A 24,624-nucleotide genomic window follows, 5' to 3' on the forward strand; every position below is an offset into this window, starting at 1 on the left:
TTGGAGTAATGTGACCTGGGGGTTGAGAGCCCTAAAAGGAGTTAAATCCCGGTGGAGGGCCTCGTCGAAGAGAGTGGGTGAGTTCTTGAACCCCTGTGGCAGCCGTGTCCAGGTCAGCTGACCAGCGTTACCTTTTTCTGGGTCTCTCCACTCGAACGCGAACAGTGGCTGGCTGTTGGGGTGTAGTTTGAGGCAAAAAAGGCATCCTTGAGATCCAAGACTGAGTACCAAGTGTGACTAGGCGGAAGGGAACTCAGGAGGCTGTATGGGTTTGGGACTGAGGGATGAATGTCTTGCACCCTTTTGTTAATTTCTCTCAAGTCTTGGACTGGCCGATAGTCATTGGTCCCTGGCTTTTTTACTGGTAGCAGAGGGGTGTTCCAGGGCGACTGGCAGGGCACTAAGACCCCTAGGTCTAAGAACCTTTGGATGTGGGGTCTGATGCCTTCCCGGGCTTCTTTAGTCATTGGATACTGTCGGACGGCCACCGGTGAGGCACCCGATTTCAGCTCTACTACTACTGGTGGGACGTTATTGGCCAGTCCCATACCTGTCTTTTCTGCCCATACGGTGGGAAAAAGTTGGAGCCAGGATGGGTCGATGGAGGGAGAGGCCGGCTTTTCATACAGCCGGTATTCTTCTTCTAGGTTTAGGACCAAGCACATGGTAGAGTGATCTCCCCATGTTACTTGTGGGCCCTCTGTAGAAAACTGGATTTGGGCCTTTAGTTTGGTCAGAATGTCCCGGCCCAACAGAGGAGCAGGGCACTCAGGTATGACCAAAAAGGAATGGGTCACTTGTTTATGTCCAACCTTTAAAAGTCTTTGTGTGGTCCAGGGGTAGACTTTGCTGCCGGTTGCTCCTACTACGACTGTCCGCCTGGACCCTACCTTCCCCATGGGTTGGGTCAACACCGAATGTTCAGCCCCGGTATCGACCAGAAACTCGATGGGGGTCCCCTCCACAGTCAGTGTTACCCTAGGTTCGGGGAGGGGGTCCGAACCCCGACTCCCCTAGTCATCTAGGGATAGAACCTTGGCTTCTCTGATGTTCTTTTTCCGGGGACATTCTCTTGCCCAGTGACCCTTCTCTTTACAGTACGCGCATTGGTCTTTGTCTAGAGGGGGTCTTCCATCCCTAGGTGTTTTCTTTGCCCGGTTGCTCAGGTTCCCTGTCTGCCTATCTCTAGACCCTCTTTCACCTACCACTGCGGCCAAAATCCTAGTCAAGTTTTTTTCTTGGCGCCTATCGCGCCGTCTCTCTCTCTCTTCTGTCTCTCTTTTTTCTCTTTCTTGTTTTTCCTCTTCTGTCTCTCTCTTGTGGTACACCTTTTCTGCCTCTCTCACTAAATCTTGTAAGGAATAATCTTGGAGCCCCTCTAGCCTCTGCAACTTTTTCTTGATATCTGGGGCTGCCTGTCCGATGAAGGCCATTGCAACTGCCGCCTGCTGTCCCTCAGAAGAGGGGTCAAACGGAGTGTATCTCCTATATGCCTCCATCAGGCGTTCCAAGAAAACCGAGGGGGGTTCTACCGGTCCCTGCAAGACCTCTCTTACCTTAGCCAAATTGGTGGGGCGCCGGGCTGCCCCTTTGAGACCTGCCACTAGAGTCCGGCGGTAGACCAGAAGACGCTCCCTACCTTCGGCCGTGTTGTAATCCCATTGAGGTCGATTGAGGGGGAAGGCCTCATTAATGAGGTTCTCGAGTTGTGTAGGGGCCCCGTTGTCCCCGAGAACGTTCTTGCGGGCCTCCAGAAGAATCCTTTCTCGCTCTTCAGTGGTGAAGAGGATCTGGAGTAGCTGTTGGCAATCGTCCCAAGTGGGCTGGTGAGAGAACATAAGGGACTCAAGAAGTCCCGTGAGTCCTGCTGGTTTTTCAGAAAAAGACGGGTGGTTAGACTTCCAATTGTAAAGATCTGCTGAGGAAAAAGGCCAATACTGTAGAGGGACCAAGCCATTAGGCTCAGCTGGGGGCCCTATGGCTCGGAGGGGCAAAGCTACGGTGGAGTCAGGACCGGAGCCGTCTCTCGGACTGCGAGGTTGGCGGCTCCTAGTCCCCGCAGCCGGTCCCTCAGGGCTAGGATCACCGGGCGCTCGGCCTGGTGCCGATCTGTTTCCCTGAGGGGCCAGAGGGGGCAGCGGAGCCGCCGGGTAAGGTGGGGTTTCAGAGAGAGTAAATAGGTCATCTGGTGTCGGGAGGACGGGGGGTTGGGGAGGGGCGGAAGGCTTCCTTGTAGGTGGCCTTTGAGTATTTTCTGATCCCGAAACAACAGCGACTTTGCTGGAGGGTGGCACCCAGGGAGGGGGATTCTGGGCGAGGTCTTGCCATACCACGACACAGGCAACCTGGTCCGGGTGTCCTCCGGTCTCCTGAAAAACAATCTTTTTAACTGCAAAAATGACAGTAAGATCAAAGGTTCCCTCTGGCGGCCAACCTACGCCGAATGTGGGCCACTCAGACGAACAGAAAGTCTGCCATTTTCCTTTTTTGATCTCCATGGACAGATTGTGAGCCCTGGCTTTGACATCTTTCCAATGATCTAGAGTAAGGGAGAGGGGCGTAAGGGCACTTTGCCCCATCTCGAAAATTTCCAATAGGGGAACGACGACGCAAAGACCTATCACAACTAAGACAAAAAGAAACCAGAAACGGCGACGAGACCGAGTGCCGTAGAAATAGAAGAAAGAGTCCGATGGCAGAGCGCGCCTCCCGAGACGCGGTGAGACCAAAACACAATAATCCTCTGCCAAGGGGTCCACCAGGCGTCCCTGGTCCTCCCCTGATCCTGGGACGTCTCCCAGGATTGCCGGGTGGCGAGCCCCCGAACACGTCTGTTCGCTACCCGCACTTCGCTCCCAGAGCGACTAACCCGGAACAAACTGAAACCAAAATGCGCGCGCTCAGAAAAGACAGTCGAAATCACTGAGTCAGACACAGAGACGAGACACAGAAACGAGACACAGAACGACTGCTGGCCAGCTTACCTCCCGTTGGTGGGTCGGTGGTCCCTGGGTGGGGGTCTCCTATCCCGGACGAGCCCCCAAATGAAAGACTCCCGCAGTGGGTAGTCAGTCAGTTCAGGGAGACCCTCCCAAGGAACAGCGAGACCACGGCTTCGGATGCAAAAACAAGAGGTTTATTGAACACACAGGTACCCGGGCGACTCAGTCTTTCGAAAGACTGGCGCGCCGAGTAGAGCTCCTGGGTCCTTTTTATAGCAAAAAGCGCGGGTACAGAAGCGAGAAGCAAGGTAATTGGTTAGTTTAAATCAAGCCAGGGGTGAACTTCGGTCAAGTGGGAGTCCTTGAAACAGCTGAGGGGCACTCTTGAAACTTTAACTGACTTGTCTATTTCTGGGAACTATCCGCCCTTGGCTCCGGGCTGGGGCCCAGGTGCATAACTGCAGATATCTCAGACCTGCCCTCTTGGCTGTACTTTCCCTATACCCTTGTAAAAAGCACTTCCTTCAAGGTGTGTGTGGAGACGCCTTAAGCGCCTCGCCCAAGACCACACAGCTAGTGAGTGAGTGGGAGAGGCAGGACTGGAACCTCGCCCTGGGCTGGCCGGCCGGCTGGCTGGGTGGCTGGCGCCAGCGTCCGCAGCCTTCACCGCCGCTAAACTCGCCTGTGGAGCGAGGAGAGAGCACGGAGCCCGGGAAAGTCCTCGCCTAGAGTGAAAGACTTGGTTCTGGTGTGTCGGGCCGGCCGTGAGACAACGTGCGGCTGAGCCCGTGAGACGCAGGGCTGTCTGCAGGGAGGCAGGAACGCAGCAGGCCGTCTAAGTGCATCGGTCGAGGGCACAGACGCACAAAGAGCCCACCCTCTGTCGACCGCTTACCGGCCTCGTGACTCACCCTGTGAACGCGGGGCTCCTCATTCCAGCCCTCTGGGTTCAATCCGTGATCGGTACATTGGAGACAAGGAGAGAATGAGGAATTATCAGACATTATCCCAGAGATGGTGAGAAACGTCCGGCATGGGGCCTAGCCTTCAGAACACACACAAGGGGAGGAACCTCGGGTGAGTCCCTTCTGCCTCGCTCAGCTCCCCGTCTGTGGAACGGGGACGTCAACAGCCAGGACGTCATCTCCTGTGCTTCACCTCCCCGCGTGCGGCAAGAGGTGAGGCCGGGCGGACCCAACCAGGCCCTCTCTTGAGCCATTCCCTGGACATTCCTCTCCTCGGCCGCCAGAGCTGAGGGCCCCTCAAGTTTTCTTCCCGAAGTCTTGTTTTTCCTCGGCCTCCCTCAGGCACTCCACAAGGTCTCACAGTTTATCCTCCCTCACCCCCACGCTGGATCCTCAGGGCCAGATATATTTTGGATTTCAGACTTTTCCAGATTCTAGAAATATGGACTGTGGACTATGAAACACCCCCACGGGGCCCACAGCCGCACCCTAGAATCAAACGTTAGTACTTCTGCATCCCATTATGTGAATATTTGCAAGAAGCAGGAGAAATGTTCGTTAATGCCCGCTCTCAGTTGAGGTTATATTCTGCTGACGACACGTCATGAGAAGAAATCGTTTTCAGGAACGAGGGATCTCGGCCTAGGCGTGTGGACCCACCGTGACAGTAAACTCTCTCAGGGTAGGGCCTGTCTTGTCTTTGTTCTACCTGTGCACCTGTCACTCGGTCTTAGCACATAGTCGTGATCCAATAAGTGTTTATTGAAGGAATAAACCCTAATTGATAACACTCATTTGGATCTGACCTGGGGGGGAGGGGAGAGATGCTTTGCTCTCAGAGGTACATGTCCCTGCTCTCTTCCCGAGTCAAAAAGGTCACATAAAATTATTACCAACTGTATGGATCATGTATTTAATTTTCTGTATTCCTCTCTCTCTCTCTCTCTCTCTCTCTCTCTCTCCACCCCCCCCCCGCCATCTTACCAAATTTAGTTTTCTTAATCGACACGTAATGATTGTGTACATTCATGGGGTATGTTGTGATATTTGGGTACATGCGTACAACGTGCACCCATCGAATCAGGGTAACGGGCATACCCATCATCTCAAACATTCGTCATTTCTTTGTGTCGGGAACACTTCAAGTCCTCTCTATGAGCTATTTGAAATCACGCGACAAATTGTTGTTCCGTAGTCTCTCTCTCTTATTTTCTGTATTTTATGATGCTGTCGTATGTCGGGGGCCTGCCTGGCTGGCCAAGGGAGAGCCTTCCCTTCCCAAGGCCAGCTCATTTCTGGAGACAGCAGACGACTTGCCTGCAATGGGCCCATCCTATGCAAACCAACCAATCAAATAAATTGCTCGGACTTGCCTACCCTGGCTCTCACCCAATCGTTCCTCCGACCTCCCGTGCCACCCCCACTCCCGTCCCCCACACACGCCCTACCCACGATAAAGGCCCTGAGACATCGTTTCTCCTTTACTTCTTCTGACTCCCGACTGACCCACGTGCCTCCCCACGTGGCCCCGTGTGGTGCGATGGGCCCCCTCCTTTTGGGAACTGTCCACCAAGCCTCTGTCCTTTGACCAAAACTTGAATCAGGCTCCTCTGGGTCCATTCTGAGTAGGCTTGACCTTGGGTTTCCCGCTCTGTCCTCGTAGGATCCAGTTTGAGCAAGAAACCCGCCAAACCAGTTCAGTGAAAATCCTCCCTCCTGGTCTCTTATCACCCTGGCTTGCCTTCCGCAACAATTCTACGGAGTCGGAGTCCGTCTAGCAGATATCCCTCTTACCGCCCCCCCCCCCCCGATGTTTCTTTCCTCTTAGTACTTTTTCAACCACTGACACCCCCCCAGCCCCCCCCACCCCCACCCCCACCCCACTTCCTTGGCTGTAACCACTCGTCCTCGTCCTCGTTGGAGTTAGGGTTAGGGTCCAACCTGTTTCCCACACTGCACGATCCCGTTGCAGCGTCCCTATAACCTATCACCGTGGCCCCCGTTGAGTTTTTGTTCAAGTCTACCCGGCCGTCGTTAACAGGTGTCACGAATCGTGTTTTGGCTTTCACGCCGTGGAACATAACGCCGGGAACAGCCGGCTCATCATTTTTGCCCGCGTTCCGTCCGGGTGGATCTTCATGGCTCTTGGCACCGAACTGCCTGCTGGGCTCGTACTTTGTACGTGGACGTTGAAATCAGGAAACATGAGGACAGGCGTACCGTTAGAGAAACCCCGAGAAGCCAGAATCCGTCCCGAGTGCAACGGGAAGGGCCGTGGGGGGGGAGGGGGGAGTAGAGCCCGAAGCCAGGAGACGCAGAGCCAGCGTTGTCGTTTGGCTTTTAAGGGTGGTAGGAGAAGGGTCTGCAAGCCGAAATCAGCAGCAAGTCCACGTGCTCCCGCCACCCAGGTAGTACAGGCTGAGGCGATGTGGGAGAGAAGAGACACAGACAAGCCCCCGAGGAGAGCAGTAGGGATAGGTAGGTGTGCGCAGCAATAGGAAGAGAGCATGTGGAGAAGAGGCAGAGAGAGGACAGACGGGACCTCCCCAGTTGATGAAAGAAAAGATGGGAACGAGGGACGTGTCGAGCCTGGCGACGGCGACGGCAGCAGGTCGGAGCCCCCCCACCCGCCCCAGGTCCTAGGTGGGAGCGCAGCGCCGGGCGTGACCTCGGCAGCAGCTTCCCTCTCCCGGCGCACGCAAAGAGCGGGCCGAAGCGCCGACCACGCCAAGCGGCAGCGCCCCGCGGGCCTGGTCCCCGCTCGCCGGGTGGGCGGGCAACAGGGGGGAGGCCTCCGCAGCTATCAGCCCCTCAACACTCCGCAACCCGTCCCCGCCATCTCTCATCTTGGGTCACCAACGTTCTTGTCCCCGGAGGAGTGCACCGCGCCCGGAGGCACTGCAATACCAGGCCGATGCGTGGACTGGACGGAGCAAGCTCCCGTTCCACGTCCCTGCTCCAAAAATCCATTTAATATATTGTCCTCGGATAGAGGACGTATCAGATATTAAACTGATAAGAACAGATACTACACTTGATCTTAGCCAAAAGGCCGAGAAGCGATGCCCGCCCCGCCGCCCCTCGCCACCTGCCGCCTCTCCCTTACCCATCTTTAGCTCACGGTGACCAACCACACCGTCGCCGTCTGCCTCCTTCGCTTTGTCACAGGCCTGTGCAAAACGCTGCGCCCCTCCGCGCATATCTGATGCTCTGCCTTGGAAAAGACACCTTTTACATCCCTTTCTCCTACGGCGGTTCCGCGGCTGAAGCCCCGTTCTCATTTCCATGCCCCGCCCATTCTGCCTCTGGGAGGCGTGGCCACTGCCACGGACTCCACCCTCAGGACCGCCTTGACGCGCTGCCGCGGAAGCTGGGTGCCGGGGCCCGGCTCCTGGTCTGTACCGACCTGCCTTAAAGACTGAGCGAAGGGGATCTGAGCTGCGGGCCGGGAGGGAGACTGTCGGCGCAGAGTGGCCCGACCTCTGCTGAAGAAAGCGGGCGGTGGGGGTGCGGGGCGAGGGGGAGGAGGGGTTACCCTGCTGAGTTAGGGGAGGGAACAGGACTTCCCTGACCGAAGGAGGAGCCCAGCGCCGAGAGTCAGGATCGCGGGTCCGGCCCCCCCCCCGCCCCCGCCCCCGCCAAGGGCGGCAGAGAGGGGTCGCCGCCCTGATCTGCCCAACTCGCGCTCCGTCAGCGGGGGAGTTTGGGAAACTCCTTAGACCTCCCCAGTCTCGGTTTCCCCAGCTGAGAAGGGGATACCTGGATACCTTAGTGCCTGCCTCCTGGAGTTTAGGGAGCCCCACAGGAGCTCACCGGGCGACCGTGGCTTAGTCGTCTGGAATGTGGGTCTTAGCGTCCCACGAGGTTCCCGTGAAGGGGTCGTGCTTGTGAAACCGTAAGGCAGTCCGACCTTGGCCTCATCGGTCACAGTAACCCTAAAGACACCCAGCCTGGACAAGCTGTGTTGCCTGCCGACTGACGACAGGTAACATCGATCGTCTGCGCCAGGTGCTGTCCTGAGGCCTTTTCTTCGCTGCAGACCCACGGAGCTGACGTCAGGTGTGTGTGGAGACGCCTTAAGCGCCTCGCCCAAGACCACACAGCTAGTGAGTGAGTGGGAGAGGCAGGACTGGAACCTCGCCCTGGGCTGGCCGGCCGGCTGGCTGGGTGGCTGGCGCCAGCGTCCGCAGCCTTCACCGCCGCTAAACTCGCCTGTGGAGCGAGGAGAGAGCACGGAGCCCGGGAAAGTCCTCGCCTAGAGTGAAAGACTTGGTTCTGGTGTGTCGGGCCGGCCGTGAGACAACGTGCGGCTGAGCCCGTGAGACGCAGGGCTGTCTGCAGGGAGGCAGGAACGCAGCAGGCCGTCTAAGTGCATCGGTCGAGGGCACAGACGCACAAAGAGCCCACCCTCTGTCGACCGCTTACCGGCCTCGTGACTCACCCTGTGAACGCGGGGCTCCTCATTCCAGCCCTCTGGGTTCAATCCGTGATCGGTACATTGGAGACAAGGAGAGAATGAGGAATTATCAGACATTATCCCAGAGATGGTGAGAAACGTCCGGCATGGGGCCTAGCCTTCAGAACACACACAAGGGGAGGAACCTCGGGTGAGTCCCTTCTGCCTCGCTCAGCTCCCCGTCTGTGGAACGGGGACGTCAACAGCCAGGACGTCATCTCCTGTGCTTCACCTCCCCGCGTGCGGCAAGAGGTGAGGCCGGGCGGACCCAACCAGGCCCTCTCTTGAGCCATTCCCTGGACATTCCTCTCCTCGGCCGCCAGAGCTGAGGGCCCCTCAAGTTTTCTTCCCGAAGTCTTGTTTTTCCTCGGCCTCCCTCAGGCACTCCACAAGGTCTCACAGTTTATCCTCCCTCACCCCCACGCTGGATCCTCAGGGCCAGATATATTTTGGATTTCAGACTTTTCCAGATTCTAGAAATATGGACTGTGGACTATGAAACACCCCCACGGGGCCCACAGCCGCACCCTAGAATCAAACGTTAGTACTTCTGCATCCCATTATGTGAATATTTGCAAGAAGCAGGAGAAATGTTCGTTAATGCCCGCTCTCAGTTGAGGTTATATTCTGCTGACGACACGTCATGAGAAGAAATCGTTTTCAGGAACGAGGGATCTCGGCCTAGGCGTGTGGACCCACCGTGACAGTAAACTCTCTCAGGGTAGGGCCTGTCTTGTCTTTGTTCTACCTGTGCACCTGTCACTCGGTCTTAGCACATAGTCGTGATCCAATAAGTGTTTATTGAAGGAATAAACCCTAATTGATAACACTCATTTGGATCTGACCTGGGGGGGAGGGGAGAGATGCTTTGCTCTCAGAGGTACATGTCCCTGCTCTCTTCCCGAGTCAAAAAGGTCACATAAAATTATTACCAACTGTATGGATCATGTATTTAATTTTCTGTATTCCTCTCTCTCTCTCTCTCTCTCTCTCTCTCTCTCCACCCCCCCCCCGCCATCTTACCAAATTTAGTTTTCTTAATCGACACGTAATGATTGTGTACATTCATGGGGTATGTTGTGATATTTGGGTACATGCGTACAACGTGCACCCATCGAATCAGGGTAACGGGCATACCCATCATCTCAAACATTCGTCATTTCTTTGTGTCGGGAACACTTCAAGTCCTCTCTATGAGCTATTTGAAATCACGCGACAAATTGTTGTTCCGTAGTCTCTCTCTCTTATTTTCTGTATTTTATGATGCTGTCGTATGTCGGGGGCCTGCCTGGCTGGCCAAGGGAGAGCCTTCCCTTCCCAAGGCCAGCTCATTTCTGGAGACAGCAGACGACTTGCCTGCAATGGGCCCATCCTATGCAAACCAACCAATCAAATAAATTGCTCGGACTTGCCTACCCTGGCTCTCACCCAATCGTTCCTCCGACCTCCCGTGCCACCCCCACTCCCGTCCCCCACACACGCCCTACCCACGATAAAGGCCCTGAGACATCGTTTCTCCTTTACTTCTTCTGACTCCCGACTGACCCACGTGCCTCCCCACGTGGCCCCGTGTGGTGCGATGGGCCCCCTCCTTTTGGGAACTGTCCACCAAGCCTCTGTCCTTTGACCAAAACTTGAATCAGGCTCCTCTGGGTCCATTCTGAGTAGGCTTGACCTTGGGTTTCCCGCTCTGTCCTCGTAGGATCCAGTTTGAGCAAGAAACCCGCCAAACCAGTTCAGTGAAAATCCTCCCTCCTGGTCTCTTATCACCCTGGCTTGCCTTCCGCAACAATTCTACGGAGTCGGAGTCCGTCTAGCAGATATCCCTCTTACCGCCCCCCCCCCCCCGATGTTTCTTTCCTCTTAGTACTTTTTCAACCACTGACACCCCCCCAGCCCCCCCCACCCCCACCCCCACCCCACTTCCTTGGCTGTAACCACTCGTCCTCGTCCTCGTTGGAGTTAGGGTTAGGGTCCAACCTGTTTCCCACACTGCACGATCCCGTTGCAGCGTCCCTATAACCTATCACCGTGGCCCCCGTTGAGTTTTTGTTCAAGTCTACCCGGCCGTCGTTAACAGGTGTCACGAATCGTGTTTTGGCTTTCACGCCGTGGAACATAACGCCGGGAACAGCCGGCTCATCATTTTTGCCCGCGTTCCGTCCGGGTGGATCTTCATGGCTCTTGGCACCGAACTGCCTGCTGGGCTCGTACTTTGTACGTGGACGTTGAAATCAGGAAACATGAGGACAGGCGTACCGTTAGAGAAACCCCGAGAAGCCAGAATCCGTCCCGAGTGCAACGGGAAGGGCCGTGGGGGGGGGAGGGGGGAGTAGAGCCCGAAGCCAGGAGACGCAGAGCCAGCGTTGTCGTTTGGCTTTTAAGGGTGGTAGGAGAAGGGTCTGCAAGCCGAAATCAGCAGCAAGTCCACGTGCTCCCGCCACCCAGGTAGTACAGGCTGAGGCGATGTGGGAGAGAAGAGACACAGACAAGCCCCCGAGGAGAGCAGTAGGGATAGGTAGGTGTGCGCAGCAATAGGAAGAGAGCATGTGGAGAAGAGGCAGAGAGAGGACAGACGGGACCTCCCCAGTTGATGAAAGAAAAGATGGGAACGAGGGACGTGTCGAGCCTGGCGACGGCGACGGCAGCAGGTCGGAGCCCCCCCACCCGCCCCAGGTCCTAGGTGGGAGCGCAGCGCCGGGCGTGACCTCGGCAGCAGCTTCCCTCTCCCGGCGCACGCAAAGAGCGGGCCGAAGCGCCGACCACGCCAAGCGGCAGCGCCCCGCGGGCCTGGTCCCCGCTCGCCGGGTGGGCGGGCAACAGGGGGGAGGCCTCCGCAGCTATCAGCCCCTCAACACTCCGCAACCCGTCCCCGCCATCTCTCATCTTGGGTCACCAACGTTCTTGTCCCCGGAGGAGTGCACCGCGCCCGGAGGCACTGCAATACCAGGCCGATGCGTGGACTGGACGGAGCAAGCTCCCGTTCCACGTCCCTGCTCCAAAAATCCATTTAATATATTGTCCTCGGATAGAGGACGTATCAGATATTAAACTGATAAGAACAGATACTACACTTGATCTTAGCCAAAAGGCCGAGAAGCGATGCCCGCCCCGCCGCCCCTCGCCACCTGCCGCCTCTCCCTTACCCATCTTTAGCTCACGGTGACCAACCACACCGTCGCCGTCTGCCTCCTTCGCTTTGTCACAGGCCTGTGCAAAACGCTGCGCCCCTCCGCGCATATCTGATGCTCTGCCTTGGAAAAGACACCTTTTACATCCCTTTCTCCTACGGCGGTTCCGCGGCTGAAGCCCCGTTCTCATTTCCATGCCCCGCCCATTCTGCCTCTGGGAGGCGTGGCCACTGCCACGGACTCCACCCTCAGGACCGCCTTGACGCGCTGCCGCGGAAGCTGGGTGCCGGGGCCCGGCTCCTGGTCTGTACCGACCTGCCTTAAAGACTGAGCGAAGGGGATCTGAGCTGCGGGCCGGGAGGGAGACTGTCGGCGCAGAGTGGCCCGACCTCTGCTGAAGAAAGCGGGCGGTGGGGGTGCGGGGCGAGGGGGAGGAGGGGTTACCCTGCTGAGTTAGGGGAGGGAACAGGACTTCCCTGACCGAAGGAGGAGCCCAGCGCCGAGAGTCAGGATCGCGGGTCCGGCCCCCCCCCCGCCCCCGCCCCCGCCAAGGGCGGCAGAGAGGGGTCGCCGCCCTGATCTGCCCAACTCGCGCTCCGTCAGCGGGGGAGTTTGGGAAACTCCTTAGACCTCCCCAGTCTCGGTTTCCCCAGCTGAGAAGGGGATACCTGGATACCTTAGTGCCTGCCTCCTGGAGTTTAGGGAGCCCCACAGGAGCTCACCGGGCGACCGTGGCTTAGTCGTCTGGAATGTGGGTCTTAGCGTCCCACGAGGTTCCCGTGAAGGGGTCGTGCTTGTGAAACCGTAAGGCAGTCCGACCTTGGCCTCATCGGTCACAGTAACCCTAAAGACACCCAGCCTGGACAAGCTGTGTTGCCTGCCGACTGACGACAGGTAACATCGATCGTCTGCGCCAGGTGCTGTCCTGAGGCCTTTTCTTCGCTGCAGACCCACGGAGCTGACGTCAGGTGTGTGTGGAGACGCCTTAAGCGCCTCGCCCAAGACCACACAGCTAGTGAGTGAGTGGGAGAGGCAGGACTGGAACCTCGCCCTGGGCTGGCCGGCCGGCTGGCTGGGTGGCCTGGCGCCAGCGTCCGCAGCCTTCACCGCCGCTAAAACTCGCCTGTGGAGCAGAGGAGAGAGCACGGAGCCCGGGAAAGTCCTCGCCTAGAGTGAAAGACTTGGTTCTGGTGTGTCGGGCCGGCCCGTGAGGACAACGTGCGGCTGAGCCCGTGAGACCGCAGGGCTGTCTGCAGGGAGGCAGGAACGCAGCACAGGCCGTCTAAGCTGCATCGGTCGAGGGCACAGACGCACAAAAGAGCCCACCCTCTGTCGACCGCTTACCGGCCTCGTGACTCACCCTGTGAACGCGGGGCTCCTCATTCCAGCCCTCTGGGTTCCAATCCGTGATCGGTACATTGGAGACAAGGAGAGAATGAGGAATTATCAGACATTATCCCAGAGATGGTGAGAAACGGTCCGGGCATGGGGCCTAGCCCTTCAGGACACACACAAGGGGAGGAACCTCGGGTGAGTCCCTTCTGCCTCGCTCAGCTCCCCGTCTGTGGAACGGGGACGTCAACAGCTCCAGGACGTCATTCTCCTGTGGCTTCACCTCCCCGCGTGCGGCAAGAGGTGAGGCCGGGCGGACCCAACCAGGCCCTCTCTTGAAGCCATTCCCTGGGACATTCCTCTCTCCTCGGTGCCGCCAGAGCTGAGGGCCCCTCAAGTTTTCTTCCCGAAGTCTTGTTTTCCTCGGCCTCCCCTCAGGCACTCCACAAGTCTCCAGTTTATCCTCCCTCACCCCCACGCTGGATCCTCAGGGCCAGATATATTTTGGATTTCAGACTTTTCCAGATTCTAGAAATATGGACTGTGGACTATGAAACACCCCCACGGGGCCCACAGCCGCACCCTAGAATCAAAACGTTAGTACTTCTGCATCCCATTATGTGAATATTTGCAAGAAGCAGGAGAAATGTTCGTTAATGCCCGCTCTCAGTTGAGGTTATATTCTGCTGACGACACGTCATGAGAAGAAATCGTTTTCAGGAACGAGGGATCTCGGCCTAGGCGTGTGGACCCACCGTGACAGTAAACTCTCTCAGGGTAGGGCCTGTCTTGTCTTTGTTCTACCTGTGCACCTGTCACTCGGTCTTAGCACATAGTCCGTGATCCAATAAGTGTTTATTGAAGGAATAAACCCTAATTGATAACACTCATTTGGATCTGACCTGGGGGGGAGGGGAGAGATGCTTTGCTCTCAGAGGTACATGTCCTGCTCTCTTCCCGAGTCAAAAAGGTCACATAAAATTATTACCAACTGTATGGATCATGTATTTAATTTTCTGTATTCCTCTCTCTCTCTCTCTCTCTCTCTCTCTCTCCACCCCCCCCCCGCCATCTTACCAAATTTAGTTTTCTTAATCGACACGTAATGATTGTGTACATTCATGGGGTATGTTGTGATATTTGGGTACATGCGTACAACGTGCACCCATCGAATCAGGGTAACGGGCATACCCATCATCTCAAACATTCGTCATTTCTTTGTGTCGGGAACACTTCAAGTCCTCTCTATGAGCTATTTGAAATCACGCGACAAATTGTTGTTCCGTAGTCTCTCTCTCTTATTTTCTGTATTTTATGATGCTGTCGTATGTCGGGGCCTGCCTGGCTGGCCAAGGGAGAGCCTTCCCTTCCCAAGGCCAGCTCATTTCTGGAGACAGCAGACGACTTGCCTGCAATGGGCCCATCTATGCAACCAACCAATCAAATAAATTGCTCGGACTTGCCTACCCTGGCTCTCACCCAATCGTTCCTCCGACCTCCCGTGCCACCCCCCACTCCCGTCCCCCACACACGCCCTAACCCACGATAAAGGCCACTGAGACATCGTTTCTCCCTTTACTTCTTCTGACTCCCGACTGACCCACGTGCCTCCCCACGTGGCCCCGTGTGGTGCGATGGGCCCCCTCCTTTTGGGAACTGTCCACCAAGCCTCTTGTCCCTTTGACCAAAACTTGAATCAGGCTCCTCTGGGTCCATTCTGAGTAGGCTTGACCTGGGTTTCACCGCTCTGTCCTCGTAGGATCCAGTTTGAGCAAGAAAGCCGCCAAATCAGTTCAGTGAAAATCCTCCCTCCTGGTCTCTTATCACCCTGGCTTGCCTTCCGCAACAATTCTACGGAGTCGGAGTCCGTCTAGCAGATATCCCTCTTACCGCCCCCCCCCCCCGATGTTTCTTTCCTCTTAGTACTTTTTCAACCACTGACACCCCCCCAGCCCCCCCCACCCCACCCCCACCCCACTTCCTTGGCTGTAACCACTCGTCCTCGTCCTCGTTGGAGTTAGGGTTAGGGTCCAACCTGTTCCCACACTGCACGATCCCGTTGCAGCGTCCCCTATAACCTATCACCGTGGCCCCCGTTGAGTTTTTGTGCAAGTCTACCCGGCCCGTCGTTAACAGTGTCACGAATCGTGTTTTGGCTTTCACGCCGTGGAACATAACGCCGGGAACAGCCGGCTCATCATTTTTGCCCGCGTCCGGTCGGGTCGTGCCTGCTGGGCTCGTACTTTGTACGTGGACGTTGAAATCAGGAAACATGAGGACAGGCGTACCGTTAGAGAAACCCCGAGAAGCCAGAATCCGTCCCGAGTGCAACGGGAAGGGCCGTGGGGGGGGAGGGGGGAGTAGAGCCCGAAGCCAGGAGACGCAGAGCCAGCGTTGTCGTTTGGCTTTTAAGGGTGGTAGGAGAAGGGTCTGCAAGCCGAAATCAGCAGCAAGTCCACGTGCTCCCGCCACCCAGGTAGTACAGGCTGAGGCGATGTGGGAGAGAAGAGACACAGACAAGCCCCCGAGGAGAGCAGTAGGGATAGGTAGGTGTGCGCAGCAATAGGAAGAGAGCATGTGGAGAAGAGGCAGAGAGAGGACAGACGGGACCTCCCCAGTTGATGAAAGAAAAGATGGGAACGAGGGACGTGTCGAGCCTGGCGACGGCGACGGCAGCAGGTCGGAGCCCCCCCACCCGCCCCAGGTCCTAGGTGGGAGCGCAGCGCCGGGCGTGACCTCGGCAGCAGCTTCCCTCTCCCGGCGCACGCAAAGAGCGGGCCGAAGCGCCGACCACGCCAAGCGGCAGCGCCCCGCGGGCCTGGTCCCCGCTCGCCGGGTGGGCGGGCAACAGGGGGAAGGCCTCCGCAGCTATCAGCCCCTCAACACTCCGCAACCCGTCCCCGCCATCTCTCATCTTGGGTCACCAACGTTCTTGTCCCCGGAGGGGTGCACCGCGCCTGGAGGCACTGCAATACCAGGCCGATGCGTGGACTGGACGGAGCAAGCTCCCGTTCCACGTCCCTGCTCCAAAAATCCATTTAATATATTGTCCTCGGATAGAGGACGTATCAGATATTAAACTGATAAGAACAGATACTACACTTGATCTTAGCCAAAAGGCCGAGAAGCGATGCCCGCCCCGCCGCCCCTCGCCACCTGCCGCCTCTCCCTTACCCATCTTTAGCTCACGGTGACCAACCACACCGTCGCCGTCTGCCTCCTTCGCTTTGTCACAGGCCTGTGCAAAACGCTGCGCCCCTCCGCGCATATCTGATGCTCTGCCTTGGAAAAGACACCTTTTACATCCCTTTCTCCTACGGCGGTTCCCCGGCTGAAGCCCCGTTCTCATTTCCATGCCCCGCCCATTCTGCCTCTGGGAGGCGTGGCCACTGCCACGGACTCCACCCTCAGGACCGCCTTGACGCGCTGCCGCGGAAGCTGGGTGCCGGGGCCCGGCTCCTGGTCTGTACCGACCTGCCTTAAAGACTGAGCGAAGGGGATCTGAGCTGCGGGCCGGGAGGGAGACTGTCGGCGCAGAGTGGCCCGACCTCTGCTGAAGAAAGCGGGCGGTGGGGGTGTGGGCGAGGGGGAGGAGGGGTTACCCTGCTGAGTTAGGGGAGGGAACAGGACTTCCCTGACCGAAGGAGGAGCCCAGCGCCGAGAGTCAGGATCGCGGGTCCGGCCCCCCCCCCCCGCCCCCGCCCCCGCCAAGGGCGGCAGAGAGGGGTCGCCGCCCTGATCTGCCCAACTCGCGCTCCGTCAGCGGGGGAGTTTGGGAAACTCCTTAGACCTCCCCAGTCTCGGTTTCCCCAGCTGAGAAGGGGATACCTGGATACCTTAGTGCCTGCCTCCTGGAGTTTAGGGAGCCCCACAGGAGCTCACCGGGCGACCGTGGCTTAGTCGTCTGGAATGTGGGTCTTAGCGTCCCACGAGGTTCCCGTGAAGGGGTCGTGCTTGTGAAACCGTAAGGCAGTCCGACCTTGGCCTCATCGGTCACAGTAACCCTAAAGACACCCAGCCTGGACAAGCTGTGTTGCCTGCCGACTGACGACAGGTAACATCGATCGTCTGCGCCAGGTGCTGTCCTGAGGCCTTTTCTTCGCTGCAGACCCACGGAGCTGACGTCAGGTGTGTGTGGAGACGCCTTAAGCGCCTCGCCCAAGACCACACAGCTAGTGAGTGAGTGGGAGAGGCAGGACTGGAACCTCGCCCTGGGCTGGCCGGCCGGCTGGCTGGGTGGCTGGCGCCAGCGTCCGCAGCCTTCACCGCCGCTAAACTCGCCTGTGGAGCGAGGAGAGAGCACGGAGCCCGGGAAAGTCCTCGCCTAGAGTGAAAGACTTGGTTCTGGTGTGTCGGGCCGGCCGTGAGACAACGTGCGGCTGAGCCCGTGAGACGCAGGGCTGTCTGCAGGGAGGCAGGAACGCAGCAGGCCGTCTAAGTGCATCGGTCGAGGGCACAGACGCACAAAGAGCCCACCCTCTGTCGACCGCTTACCGGCCTCGTGACTCACCCTGTGAACGCGGGGCTCCTCATTCCAGCCCTCTGGGTTCAATCCGTGATCGGTACATTGGAGACAAGGAGAGAATGAGGAATTATCAGACATTATCCCAGAGATGGTGAGAAACGTCCGGCATGGGGCCTAGCCTTCAGAACACACACAAGGGGAGGAACCTCGGGTGAGTCCCTTCTGCCTCGCTCAGCTCCCCGTCTGTGGAACGGGGACGTCAACAGCCAGGACGTCATCTCCTGTGCTTCACCTCCCCGCGTGCGGCAAGAGGTGAGGCCGGGCGGACCCAACCAGGCCCTCTCTTGAGCCATTCCCTGGACATTCCTCTCCTCGGCCGCCAGAGCTGAGGGCCCCTCAAGTTTTCTTCCCGAAGTCTTGTTTTTCCTCGGCCTCCCTCAGGCACTCCACAAGGTCTCACAGTTTATCCTCCCTCACCCCCACGCTGGATCCTCAGGGCCAGATATATTTTGGATTTCAGACTTTTCCAGATTCTAGAAATATGGACTGTGGACTATGAAACACCCCCACGGGGCCCACAGCCGCACCCTAGAATCAAACGTTAGTACTTCTGCATCCCATTATGTGAATATTTGCAAGAAGCAGGAGAAATGTTCGTTAATGCCCGCTCTCAGTTGAGGTTATATTCTGCTGACGACACGTCATGAGAAGAAATCGTTTTCAGGAACGAGGGATCTCGGCCTAGGCGTGTGGACCCACCGTGACAGTAAACTCTCTCAGGGTAGGGCCTGTCTTGTCTTTGTTCTACCTGTGCACCTGTCACTCGGTCTTAGCACATAGTCGTGATCCAATAAGTGTTTATTGAAGGAATAAACCCTAATTGATAACACTCATTTGGATCTGACCTGGGGGGGAGGGGAGAGATGCTTTGCTCTCAGAGGTACATGTCCCTGCTCTCTTCCCGAGTCAAAAAGGTCACATAAAATTATTACCAACTGTATGGATCATGTATTTAATTTTCTGTATTCCTCTCTCTCTCTCTCTCTCTCTCTCTCTCTCCACCCCCCCCCCGCCATCTTACCAAATTTAGTTTTCTTAATCGACACGTAATGATTGTGTACATTCATGGGGTATGTTGTGATATTTGGGTACATGCGTACAACGTGCACCCATCGAATCAGGGTAACGGGCATACCCATCATCTCAAACATTCGTCATTTCTTTGTGTCGGGAACACTTCAAGTCCTCTCTATGAGCTATTTGAAATCACGCGACAAATTGTTGTTCCGTAGTCTCTCTCTCTTATTTTCTGTATTTTATGATGCTGTCGTATGTCGGGGGCCTGCCTGGCTGGCCAAGGGAGAGCCTTCCCTTCCCAAGGCCAGCTCATTTCTGGAGACAGCAGACGACTTGCCTGCAATGGGCCCATCCTATGCAAACCAACCAATCAAATAAATTGCTCGGACTTGCCTACCCTGGCTCTCACCCAATCGTTCCTCCGACCTCCCGTGCCACCCCCACTCCCGTCCCCCACACACGCCCTACCCACGATAAAGGCCCTGAGACATCGTTTCTCCTTTACTTCTTCTGACTCCCGACTGACCCACGTGCCTCCCCACGTGGCCCCGTGTGGTGCGATGGGCCCCCTCCTTTTGGGAACTGTCCACCAAGCCTCTGTCCTTTGACCAAAACTTGAATCAGGCTCCTCTGGGTCCATTCTGAGTAGGCTTGACCTTGGGTTTCCCGCTCTGTCCTCGTAGGATCCAGTTTGAGCAAGAAACCCGCCAAACCAGTTCAGTGAAAATCCTCCCTCCTGGTCTCTTATCACCCTGGCTTGCCTTCCGCAACAATTCTACGGGAGTCGGAGTCCGTCTAGCAGAAATCCCTCTTACCGCCCCCCCCCCATGTTTCTTTCCTCTTAGTACTTTTTCAACCACTGACACCCCCCCCAGCCCCCACCCCCACCCCCACCCCCACCCCCACCCCACTTCCTTGGCTGTAACCACTCGTCCTCGTTGGAGTTAGGGTTAGGGTCCAACCTGTTTCCCACACTGCAGGATCCCGTTGCAGCGTCCCTATAACCTATCACCGTGGCCCCCGTTGAGTTTTTGTTCAAGTCTACCCGGCCGTCGTTAACAGGTGTCACGAATCGTGTTTTGGCTTTCACGCCGTGGAACATAACGCCGGGAACAGCCGGCTCATCATTTTTGCCCGCGTTCCGTCCGGGTGGATCTTCATGGCTCTTGGCACCGAACTGCCTGCTGGGCTCGTACTTTGTACGTGGACGTTGAAATCAGGAAACATGAGGACAGGCGTACCGTTAGAGAAACCCCGAGAAGCCAGAATCCGTCCCGAGTGCAACGGGAAGGGCCGTGGGGGGGGAGGGGGGAGTAGAGCCCGAAGCCAGGAGACGCAGAGCCAGCGTTGTCGTTTGGCTTTTAAGGGTGGTAGGAGAAGGGTCTGCAAGCCGAAATCAGCAGCAAGTCCACGTGCTCCCGCCACCCAGGTAGTACAGGCTGAGGCGATGTGGGAGAGAAGAGACACAGACAAGCCCCCCGAGGAGAGCAGTAGGGATAGGCAGGTGTGCGCAGCAATAGGAAGAGAGCATGTGGAGAAGAGGCAGAGAGAGGACAGACGGGACCTCCCCAGTTGATGAAAGAAAAGATGGGAACGAGGGACGTGTCGAGCCTGGCGACGGCGACGGCAGCAGGTCGGAGCCCCCCCACCCGCCCCAGGTCCTAGGTGGGAGCGCAGCGCCGGGCGGGACCTCGGCAGCAGCTTCCCTCTCCCGGCGCACGCAAAGAGCGGGCCGAAGCGCCGACCACGCCAAGCGGCAGCGCCCCGCGGGCCTGGTCCCCGCGCTGCCGCGGGCCTGGCCCCGCTCGCCGGGTGGGCGGGCAACAGGGGGGAGGCCTCCGCAGCTATCAGCCCCTCAACACTCCGCAACCCGTCCCCGCCATCTCTCATCTTGGGTCACCAACGTTCTTGTCCCCGGAGGGGTGCACCGCGCCTGGAAGCACTGCAATACCAGGCCGATGCGTGGACTGGACGGAGCAAGGTCCCGTTCCACGTCCCTGCTCCAAAAATCCATTTAATATATTGTCCTCGGATAGAGGACGTATCAGATATTAAACTGATAAGAACAGATACTACACTTGATCTTAGCCAAAAGGCCGAGAAGCGATGCCCGCCCCGCCGCCCCTCGCCACCTGCCGCCTCTCCCTTACCCATCTTTAGCTCACGGTGACCAACCACACCGTCGCCGTCTGCCTCCTTCGCTTTGTCACAGGCCTGTGCAAAACGCTGCGCCCCTCCGCGCATATCTGATGCTCTGCCTTGGAAAAGACACCTTTTACATCCCTTTCTCCTACGGCGGTTCCGCGGCTGAAGCCCCGTTCTCATTTCCATGCCCCGCCCATTCTGCCTCTGGGAGGCGTGGCCACTGCCACGGACTCCACCCTCAGGACCGCCTTGACGCGCTGCCGCGGAAGCTGGGTGCCGGGGCCCGGCTCCTGGTCTGTACCGACCTGCCTTAAAGACTGAGCGAAGGGGATCTGAGCTGCGGGCCGGGAGGGAGACTGTCGGCGCAGAGTGGCCCGACCTCTGCTGAAGAAAGCGGGCGGTGGGGGTGCGGGGCGAGGGGGAGGAGGGGTTACCCTGCTGAGTTAGGGGAGGGAACAGTGCTCTTCAGTGTTTTCTAACTTGGCAGATCTGAGAAATGCTGATCCTCTGGAGGTTCACCGGTATGAAGCATATAATGTGTTTTATGCTCACCAAGTGTTAATGGAGGACATCTCAGAGCCTTCTACCCCTAAGACACGTGAATGGCTCTCTCTCAGCTGGACATTGAATACAGTATTTCCTGAAATTATTTGAGTGTGGAATCTTTTTTTCTTTAAACACCAGGTATGAAGCTGGTAGAGGGGTCAGCTCAAAAACATTTTGGAAAAGTTGACCAAGATCAGTGTCATTCAAACTGTGACCCATCAGTGGTCAGAAACAGCATTTAAAAAGTTAAACAAATAGAATAGAGTAGCAAAGAAAAAATTAAAGGCAGGGTACATAGAAGATAAGTAATGTGAAAAATTTTTGTTAGTTCTGTGTGAGTGAGTATAGGAGAGAGGGAGAGAGAGGATATTAGGTCATTCCATAAACTGTATTTCTTATGCATTATGATGAAAAGGTCTGAAAGCCAATGACACAAAAATAAATGACTATAAAGAAAGCGGGGGTTCACACATCATTTTTTAAAAATCTAATAACGGTTCTTGGAAAATTTCCTTTCGTGTGGGTAGAGACATACATGTAATCAGCAAGTTAATAAAGCTTCCCTCTGCGGTGCTGGGGTATGAGTTCCCATAGGCTACTGCTGTGACCAGAGGAGGAAATGGCTGGTTCAATCTGAGGAAACATAAAGGCCTCACGGAGGAGGCTTCAGAAAATGAGAGGGAAGAAAGGCACCGTAGGGCAGAAGTGCTGCTGCAGCCAGGCAGGAGCACTAGGCCCAGCCACGCTGGAGGGACGGTGGGCAGGCAGGGGTGAGGCCTGACGTGTCAGACCATGGGATGTGGCTCCCTCCTGTAAACAGCAGGGAACATGCTGCTCCCTGTCAGAAAGATGACCTGGGTCGCAGTGTGGCAGGTTGCTGAGGACACAGAGAGACAGATGGAGGTTAGGGGTTGGGGGTGAAGAAACAGGGATAAGAAGTAGTGAGAAAAAGGAACACCTGGACATAAAGCAAAAGGACAGTGTGTCTTTGAATGTCATAGTGGAACAATATTTAACAGGCTTTCCCAAGGATTATTTAATTTGCTAGAGCAGTGCTGGCCAACAGAAATACAATGCAAGCCATATAAAACTTTCTAGTTGCTACATTAAAAACAGGGAAAAAAAGCAAGTGAAATTAATTTTAATCATATTTTATTTAATCTAATACGTCTAAAATGTTACTGTTTCAACGTGTAATCAATGTAAAACACTGTAATGAGATATTTTACATTCTTTTTGTATATGGTATCTTTGACTTCTGGCATGTATTTTACACTTTACAGCACATCTCAATTCAGATTCATTTCAAGTGCTCACGGCCACCTGTGACTCACGGCTACCATACTGAACAGCCCAGCTAGCGGAAAATGTACCTTTGTCTGACTTTTTGCTAGTGATTAGGGCTCAGATTCTGTGAAGTTAGCTGTTTATTTGTAGAACATTAAGCAAGCAACTTCCGCAATTTTCTGCTTAAAAAAAAAAAGACAACCCCAGAGTAATATTTCATTGGCAATAGAACATTAACCAGTTTTGTATCTACCTTAGTCATCTATTTTAGCATTTTCTCTTTCTCTCTGGCTGCTATAAGGATTCTCTTTGTGTCCTTGATTTCAACCATTTTACTAGGATGTGCATAGGTAGGGATGTGCATGCGTGCGTGCGTGTGTGTGTGTGTGTGTGTGTGTGTGTGTGTGTGTGTGTGTGTGTGTGTGTGTGTGTGTGTGTGTGCGTGCGCGCGTATTTCATCTGCTTGAGGTTCTTTGTGATTCCTGAAAGCACAAGTACTTCCTGGTGGCTTGTTATCAGTGTTGAAAGATTCTCAGCCTTTCCTATTTTCCTTTGAACTGGCTTTGGTATCCTGCTGTTTGCCTCATTCATGAGTTAAATAAATCCTCAGCATGTAGCAGGCATATTTGTTAAATTATATTTTAAACAACCTTATTGAGGTATAATTGACATATAAAAGAAACTGCATATATTTAAAATGCACAATTTTTTAAGTTTTGACATATGAATATACCTGTGAAACTATCACTGCAATCAAGATGGTGAATATATTTATAACTCCCAAAGATTCTTCTTGCCTCTTTATAATTCCTGCCTCCTGTCCCTCCACAGGTAACCACTGATCTGTTTTTTGTTACCACAGTACAGTTTAACTGGTATTTTCTAGAATTTCATATAAATGTAATCATACAGAATGTACTTTTTTTGGTGGGGGGGGAGTGTCTGGCTTCTTTCAATTAGCACAATTATTTTGAGATTCAGCATGTTGTTGTGTATACCAATAGCTGATTCCTTTTTTCTGCTGAGTGGATATGCACTATATGGCTATCCCACAATTTGTTTCTATTTACCTGCTGATGGATATTTGAATAATTTACAGCTTTGGTTATTACTCATTGCATATATGAGAGTCTGTTTTTAACTTTCTGAAAACTACACTTTGACCTAAGTGCTAAGGAGGTAGAATCCTTAGGGCTTGACCACCCACTGCATATGGGGAGATGAGCAGGAGGGAGGTAAGCAAAGAGGGGTTCCACACTGTTGACTCATGCAGCAGACTAGATGGCAGAGCCATTAACCACAGTGGGCTCAGCATGAGCTGAGTGAATGAATGCATGTACACAGGCATAAATGCACGGAAGAATGCATGCACACATGCATAAATGAGTGAATGAATGCATGCACACAGGCATAAATGAGTGAATGAATGCACGCACACAGGCATAAATGAGTGGATTTTGGCAGCACGTATACTAAAACTGGAACAATACATAGATTAGCATGGCCCCTGCACAAAGATGATTTGCAAATTCATGAAGCGTTAAAATAAAAAAAGAGTGCATTAATGCATGCACACAGGCATAAATGAGTGAATGAATGTACGAAAGTAGAACACAGGAAAATAAATAGCTTTGAAAATGAGGTCAGGAGTGTGGATGTTTAAAGATAACAATCTCAGTTTTGACCATATTGAGTTTAACAGATTTGTTTTGGCATCCCCAGCAGGCAGCTGTTACTAAACTGAGAGTAAATGTGGCCTAGCCTTAGGTTAGCCAAGTTCAGGCCATACCCACCATTTATGACCTCATGGTATGCGGTTAGGAAAGAAGCTTCTTTCAGAAGGCACCTGAGTTCTTTGGAAATCAGACAGTTGCTTATAGACTTAGGAATGACTTGTGCCCTCTTATCCTTATCCTGATCCGCATTCCAGTTATGTACAAAGGCAGACAGGGTGGGAGAGCTGCCAAGGGGCCGGGGCCAGGGGGATTAGACACTTAGATCTGAACTAAATATCTGTTTCATAGATCGGGTGATCAAAGAAGGGTTAACTCTCCTTTAAAAAGACACTGGTGCCTCGATCAGTGCTGTATGTAAAATTCCTGCTCACTGATCCCTCAGGCCACCGTGCCCTGTTTAGTTTCCCTGCTGGGACAGACCTGGTTTCAGTACCACCTAGAAACACTGGGTTCTACTGAATTGAAGACTGAGATTAAACCTTTTCTGGCTTTGTTTCCAACAAATTTACCCTCAGGGGCTCTCCTTTAGGGGGTAGCAAGAA

At 55.0% G+C, this 24,624-nt stretch overlaps 1 protein-coding gene and 5 non-coding genes across 6 annotated transcripts; 1 reads left to right on the forward strand and 5 right to left on the reverse strand.

The window, feature by feature from the left end:
• Positions 1-6: 6 nt before the first annotated feature.
• Positions 7-5,988, reverse strand: LOC134365058 (uncharacterized; the record flags this gene model as incomplete). The annotated part of the gene is given in 4 exon segments (XM_063081254.1): positions 7-200; positions 203-952; positions 3,549-3,624; positions 5,932-5,988. Coding segments are annotated over 4 exon segments (1,077 nt in total), but the record flags the coding sequence as incomplete, so codon positions are not given.
• A 792-nt stretch (positions 5,989-6,780) lies between these two features.
• Positions 6,781-6,971, reverse strand: LOC134365384 (U2 spliceosomal RNA). Its single transcript, XR_010022085.1, has one exon. It is a non-coding gene; the product is annotated as a U2 spliceosomal RNA (small nuclear RNA).
• A 4,305-nt stretch (positions 6,972-11,276) lies between these two features.
• On the reverse strand, positions 11,277-11,467 carry LOC134365385 (U2 spliceosomal RNA). The gene has a single exon (XR_010022086.1). It is a non-coding gene; the product is annotated as a U2 spliceosomal RNA (small nuclear RNA).
• Positions 11,468-15,767: 4,300 nt separating this feature from the next.
• On the reverse strand, positions 15,768-15,958 carry LOC134365363 (U2 spliceosomal RNA). The gene has a single exon (XR_010022064.1). It is a non-coding gene; the product is annotated as a U2 spliceosomal RNA (small nuclear RNA).
• Positions 15,959-20,285: 4,327 nt separating this feature from the next.
• LOC134365271 (U2 spliceosomal RNA) lies at positions 20,286-20,476 on the reverse strand. The gene has a single exon (XR_010021983.1). It is a non-coding gene; the product is annotated as a U2 spliceosomal RNA (small nuclear RNA).
• A 3,320-nt stretch (positions 20,477-23,796) lies between these two features.
• Positions 23,797-23,898, forward strand: LOC134365304 (U6 spliceosomal RNA). The gene has a single exon (XR_010022009.1). It is a non-coding gene; the product is annotated as a U6 spliceosomal RNA (small nuclear RNA).
• Positions 23,899-24,624: the final 726 nt, after the last annotated feature.

This window comes from Cynocephalus volans, chromosome 16, assembly GCF_027409185.1.
Source record: "Cynocephalus volans isolate mCynVol1 chromosome 16, mCynVol1.pri, whole genome shotgun sequence".
Taxonomy (NCBI): domain Eukaryota; kingdom Metazoa; phylum Chordata; class Mammalia; order Dermoptera; family Cynocephalidae; genus Cynocephalus; species Cynocephalus volans.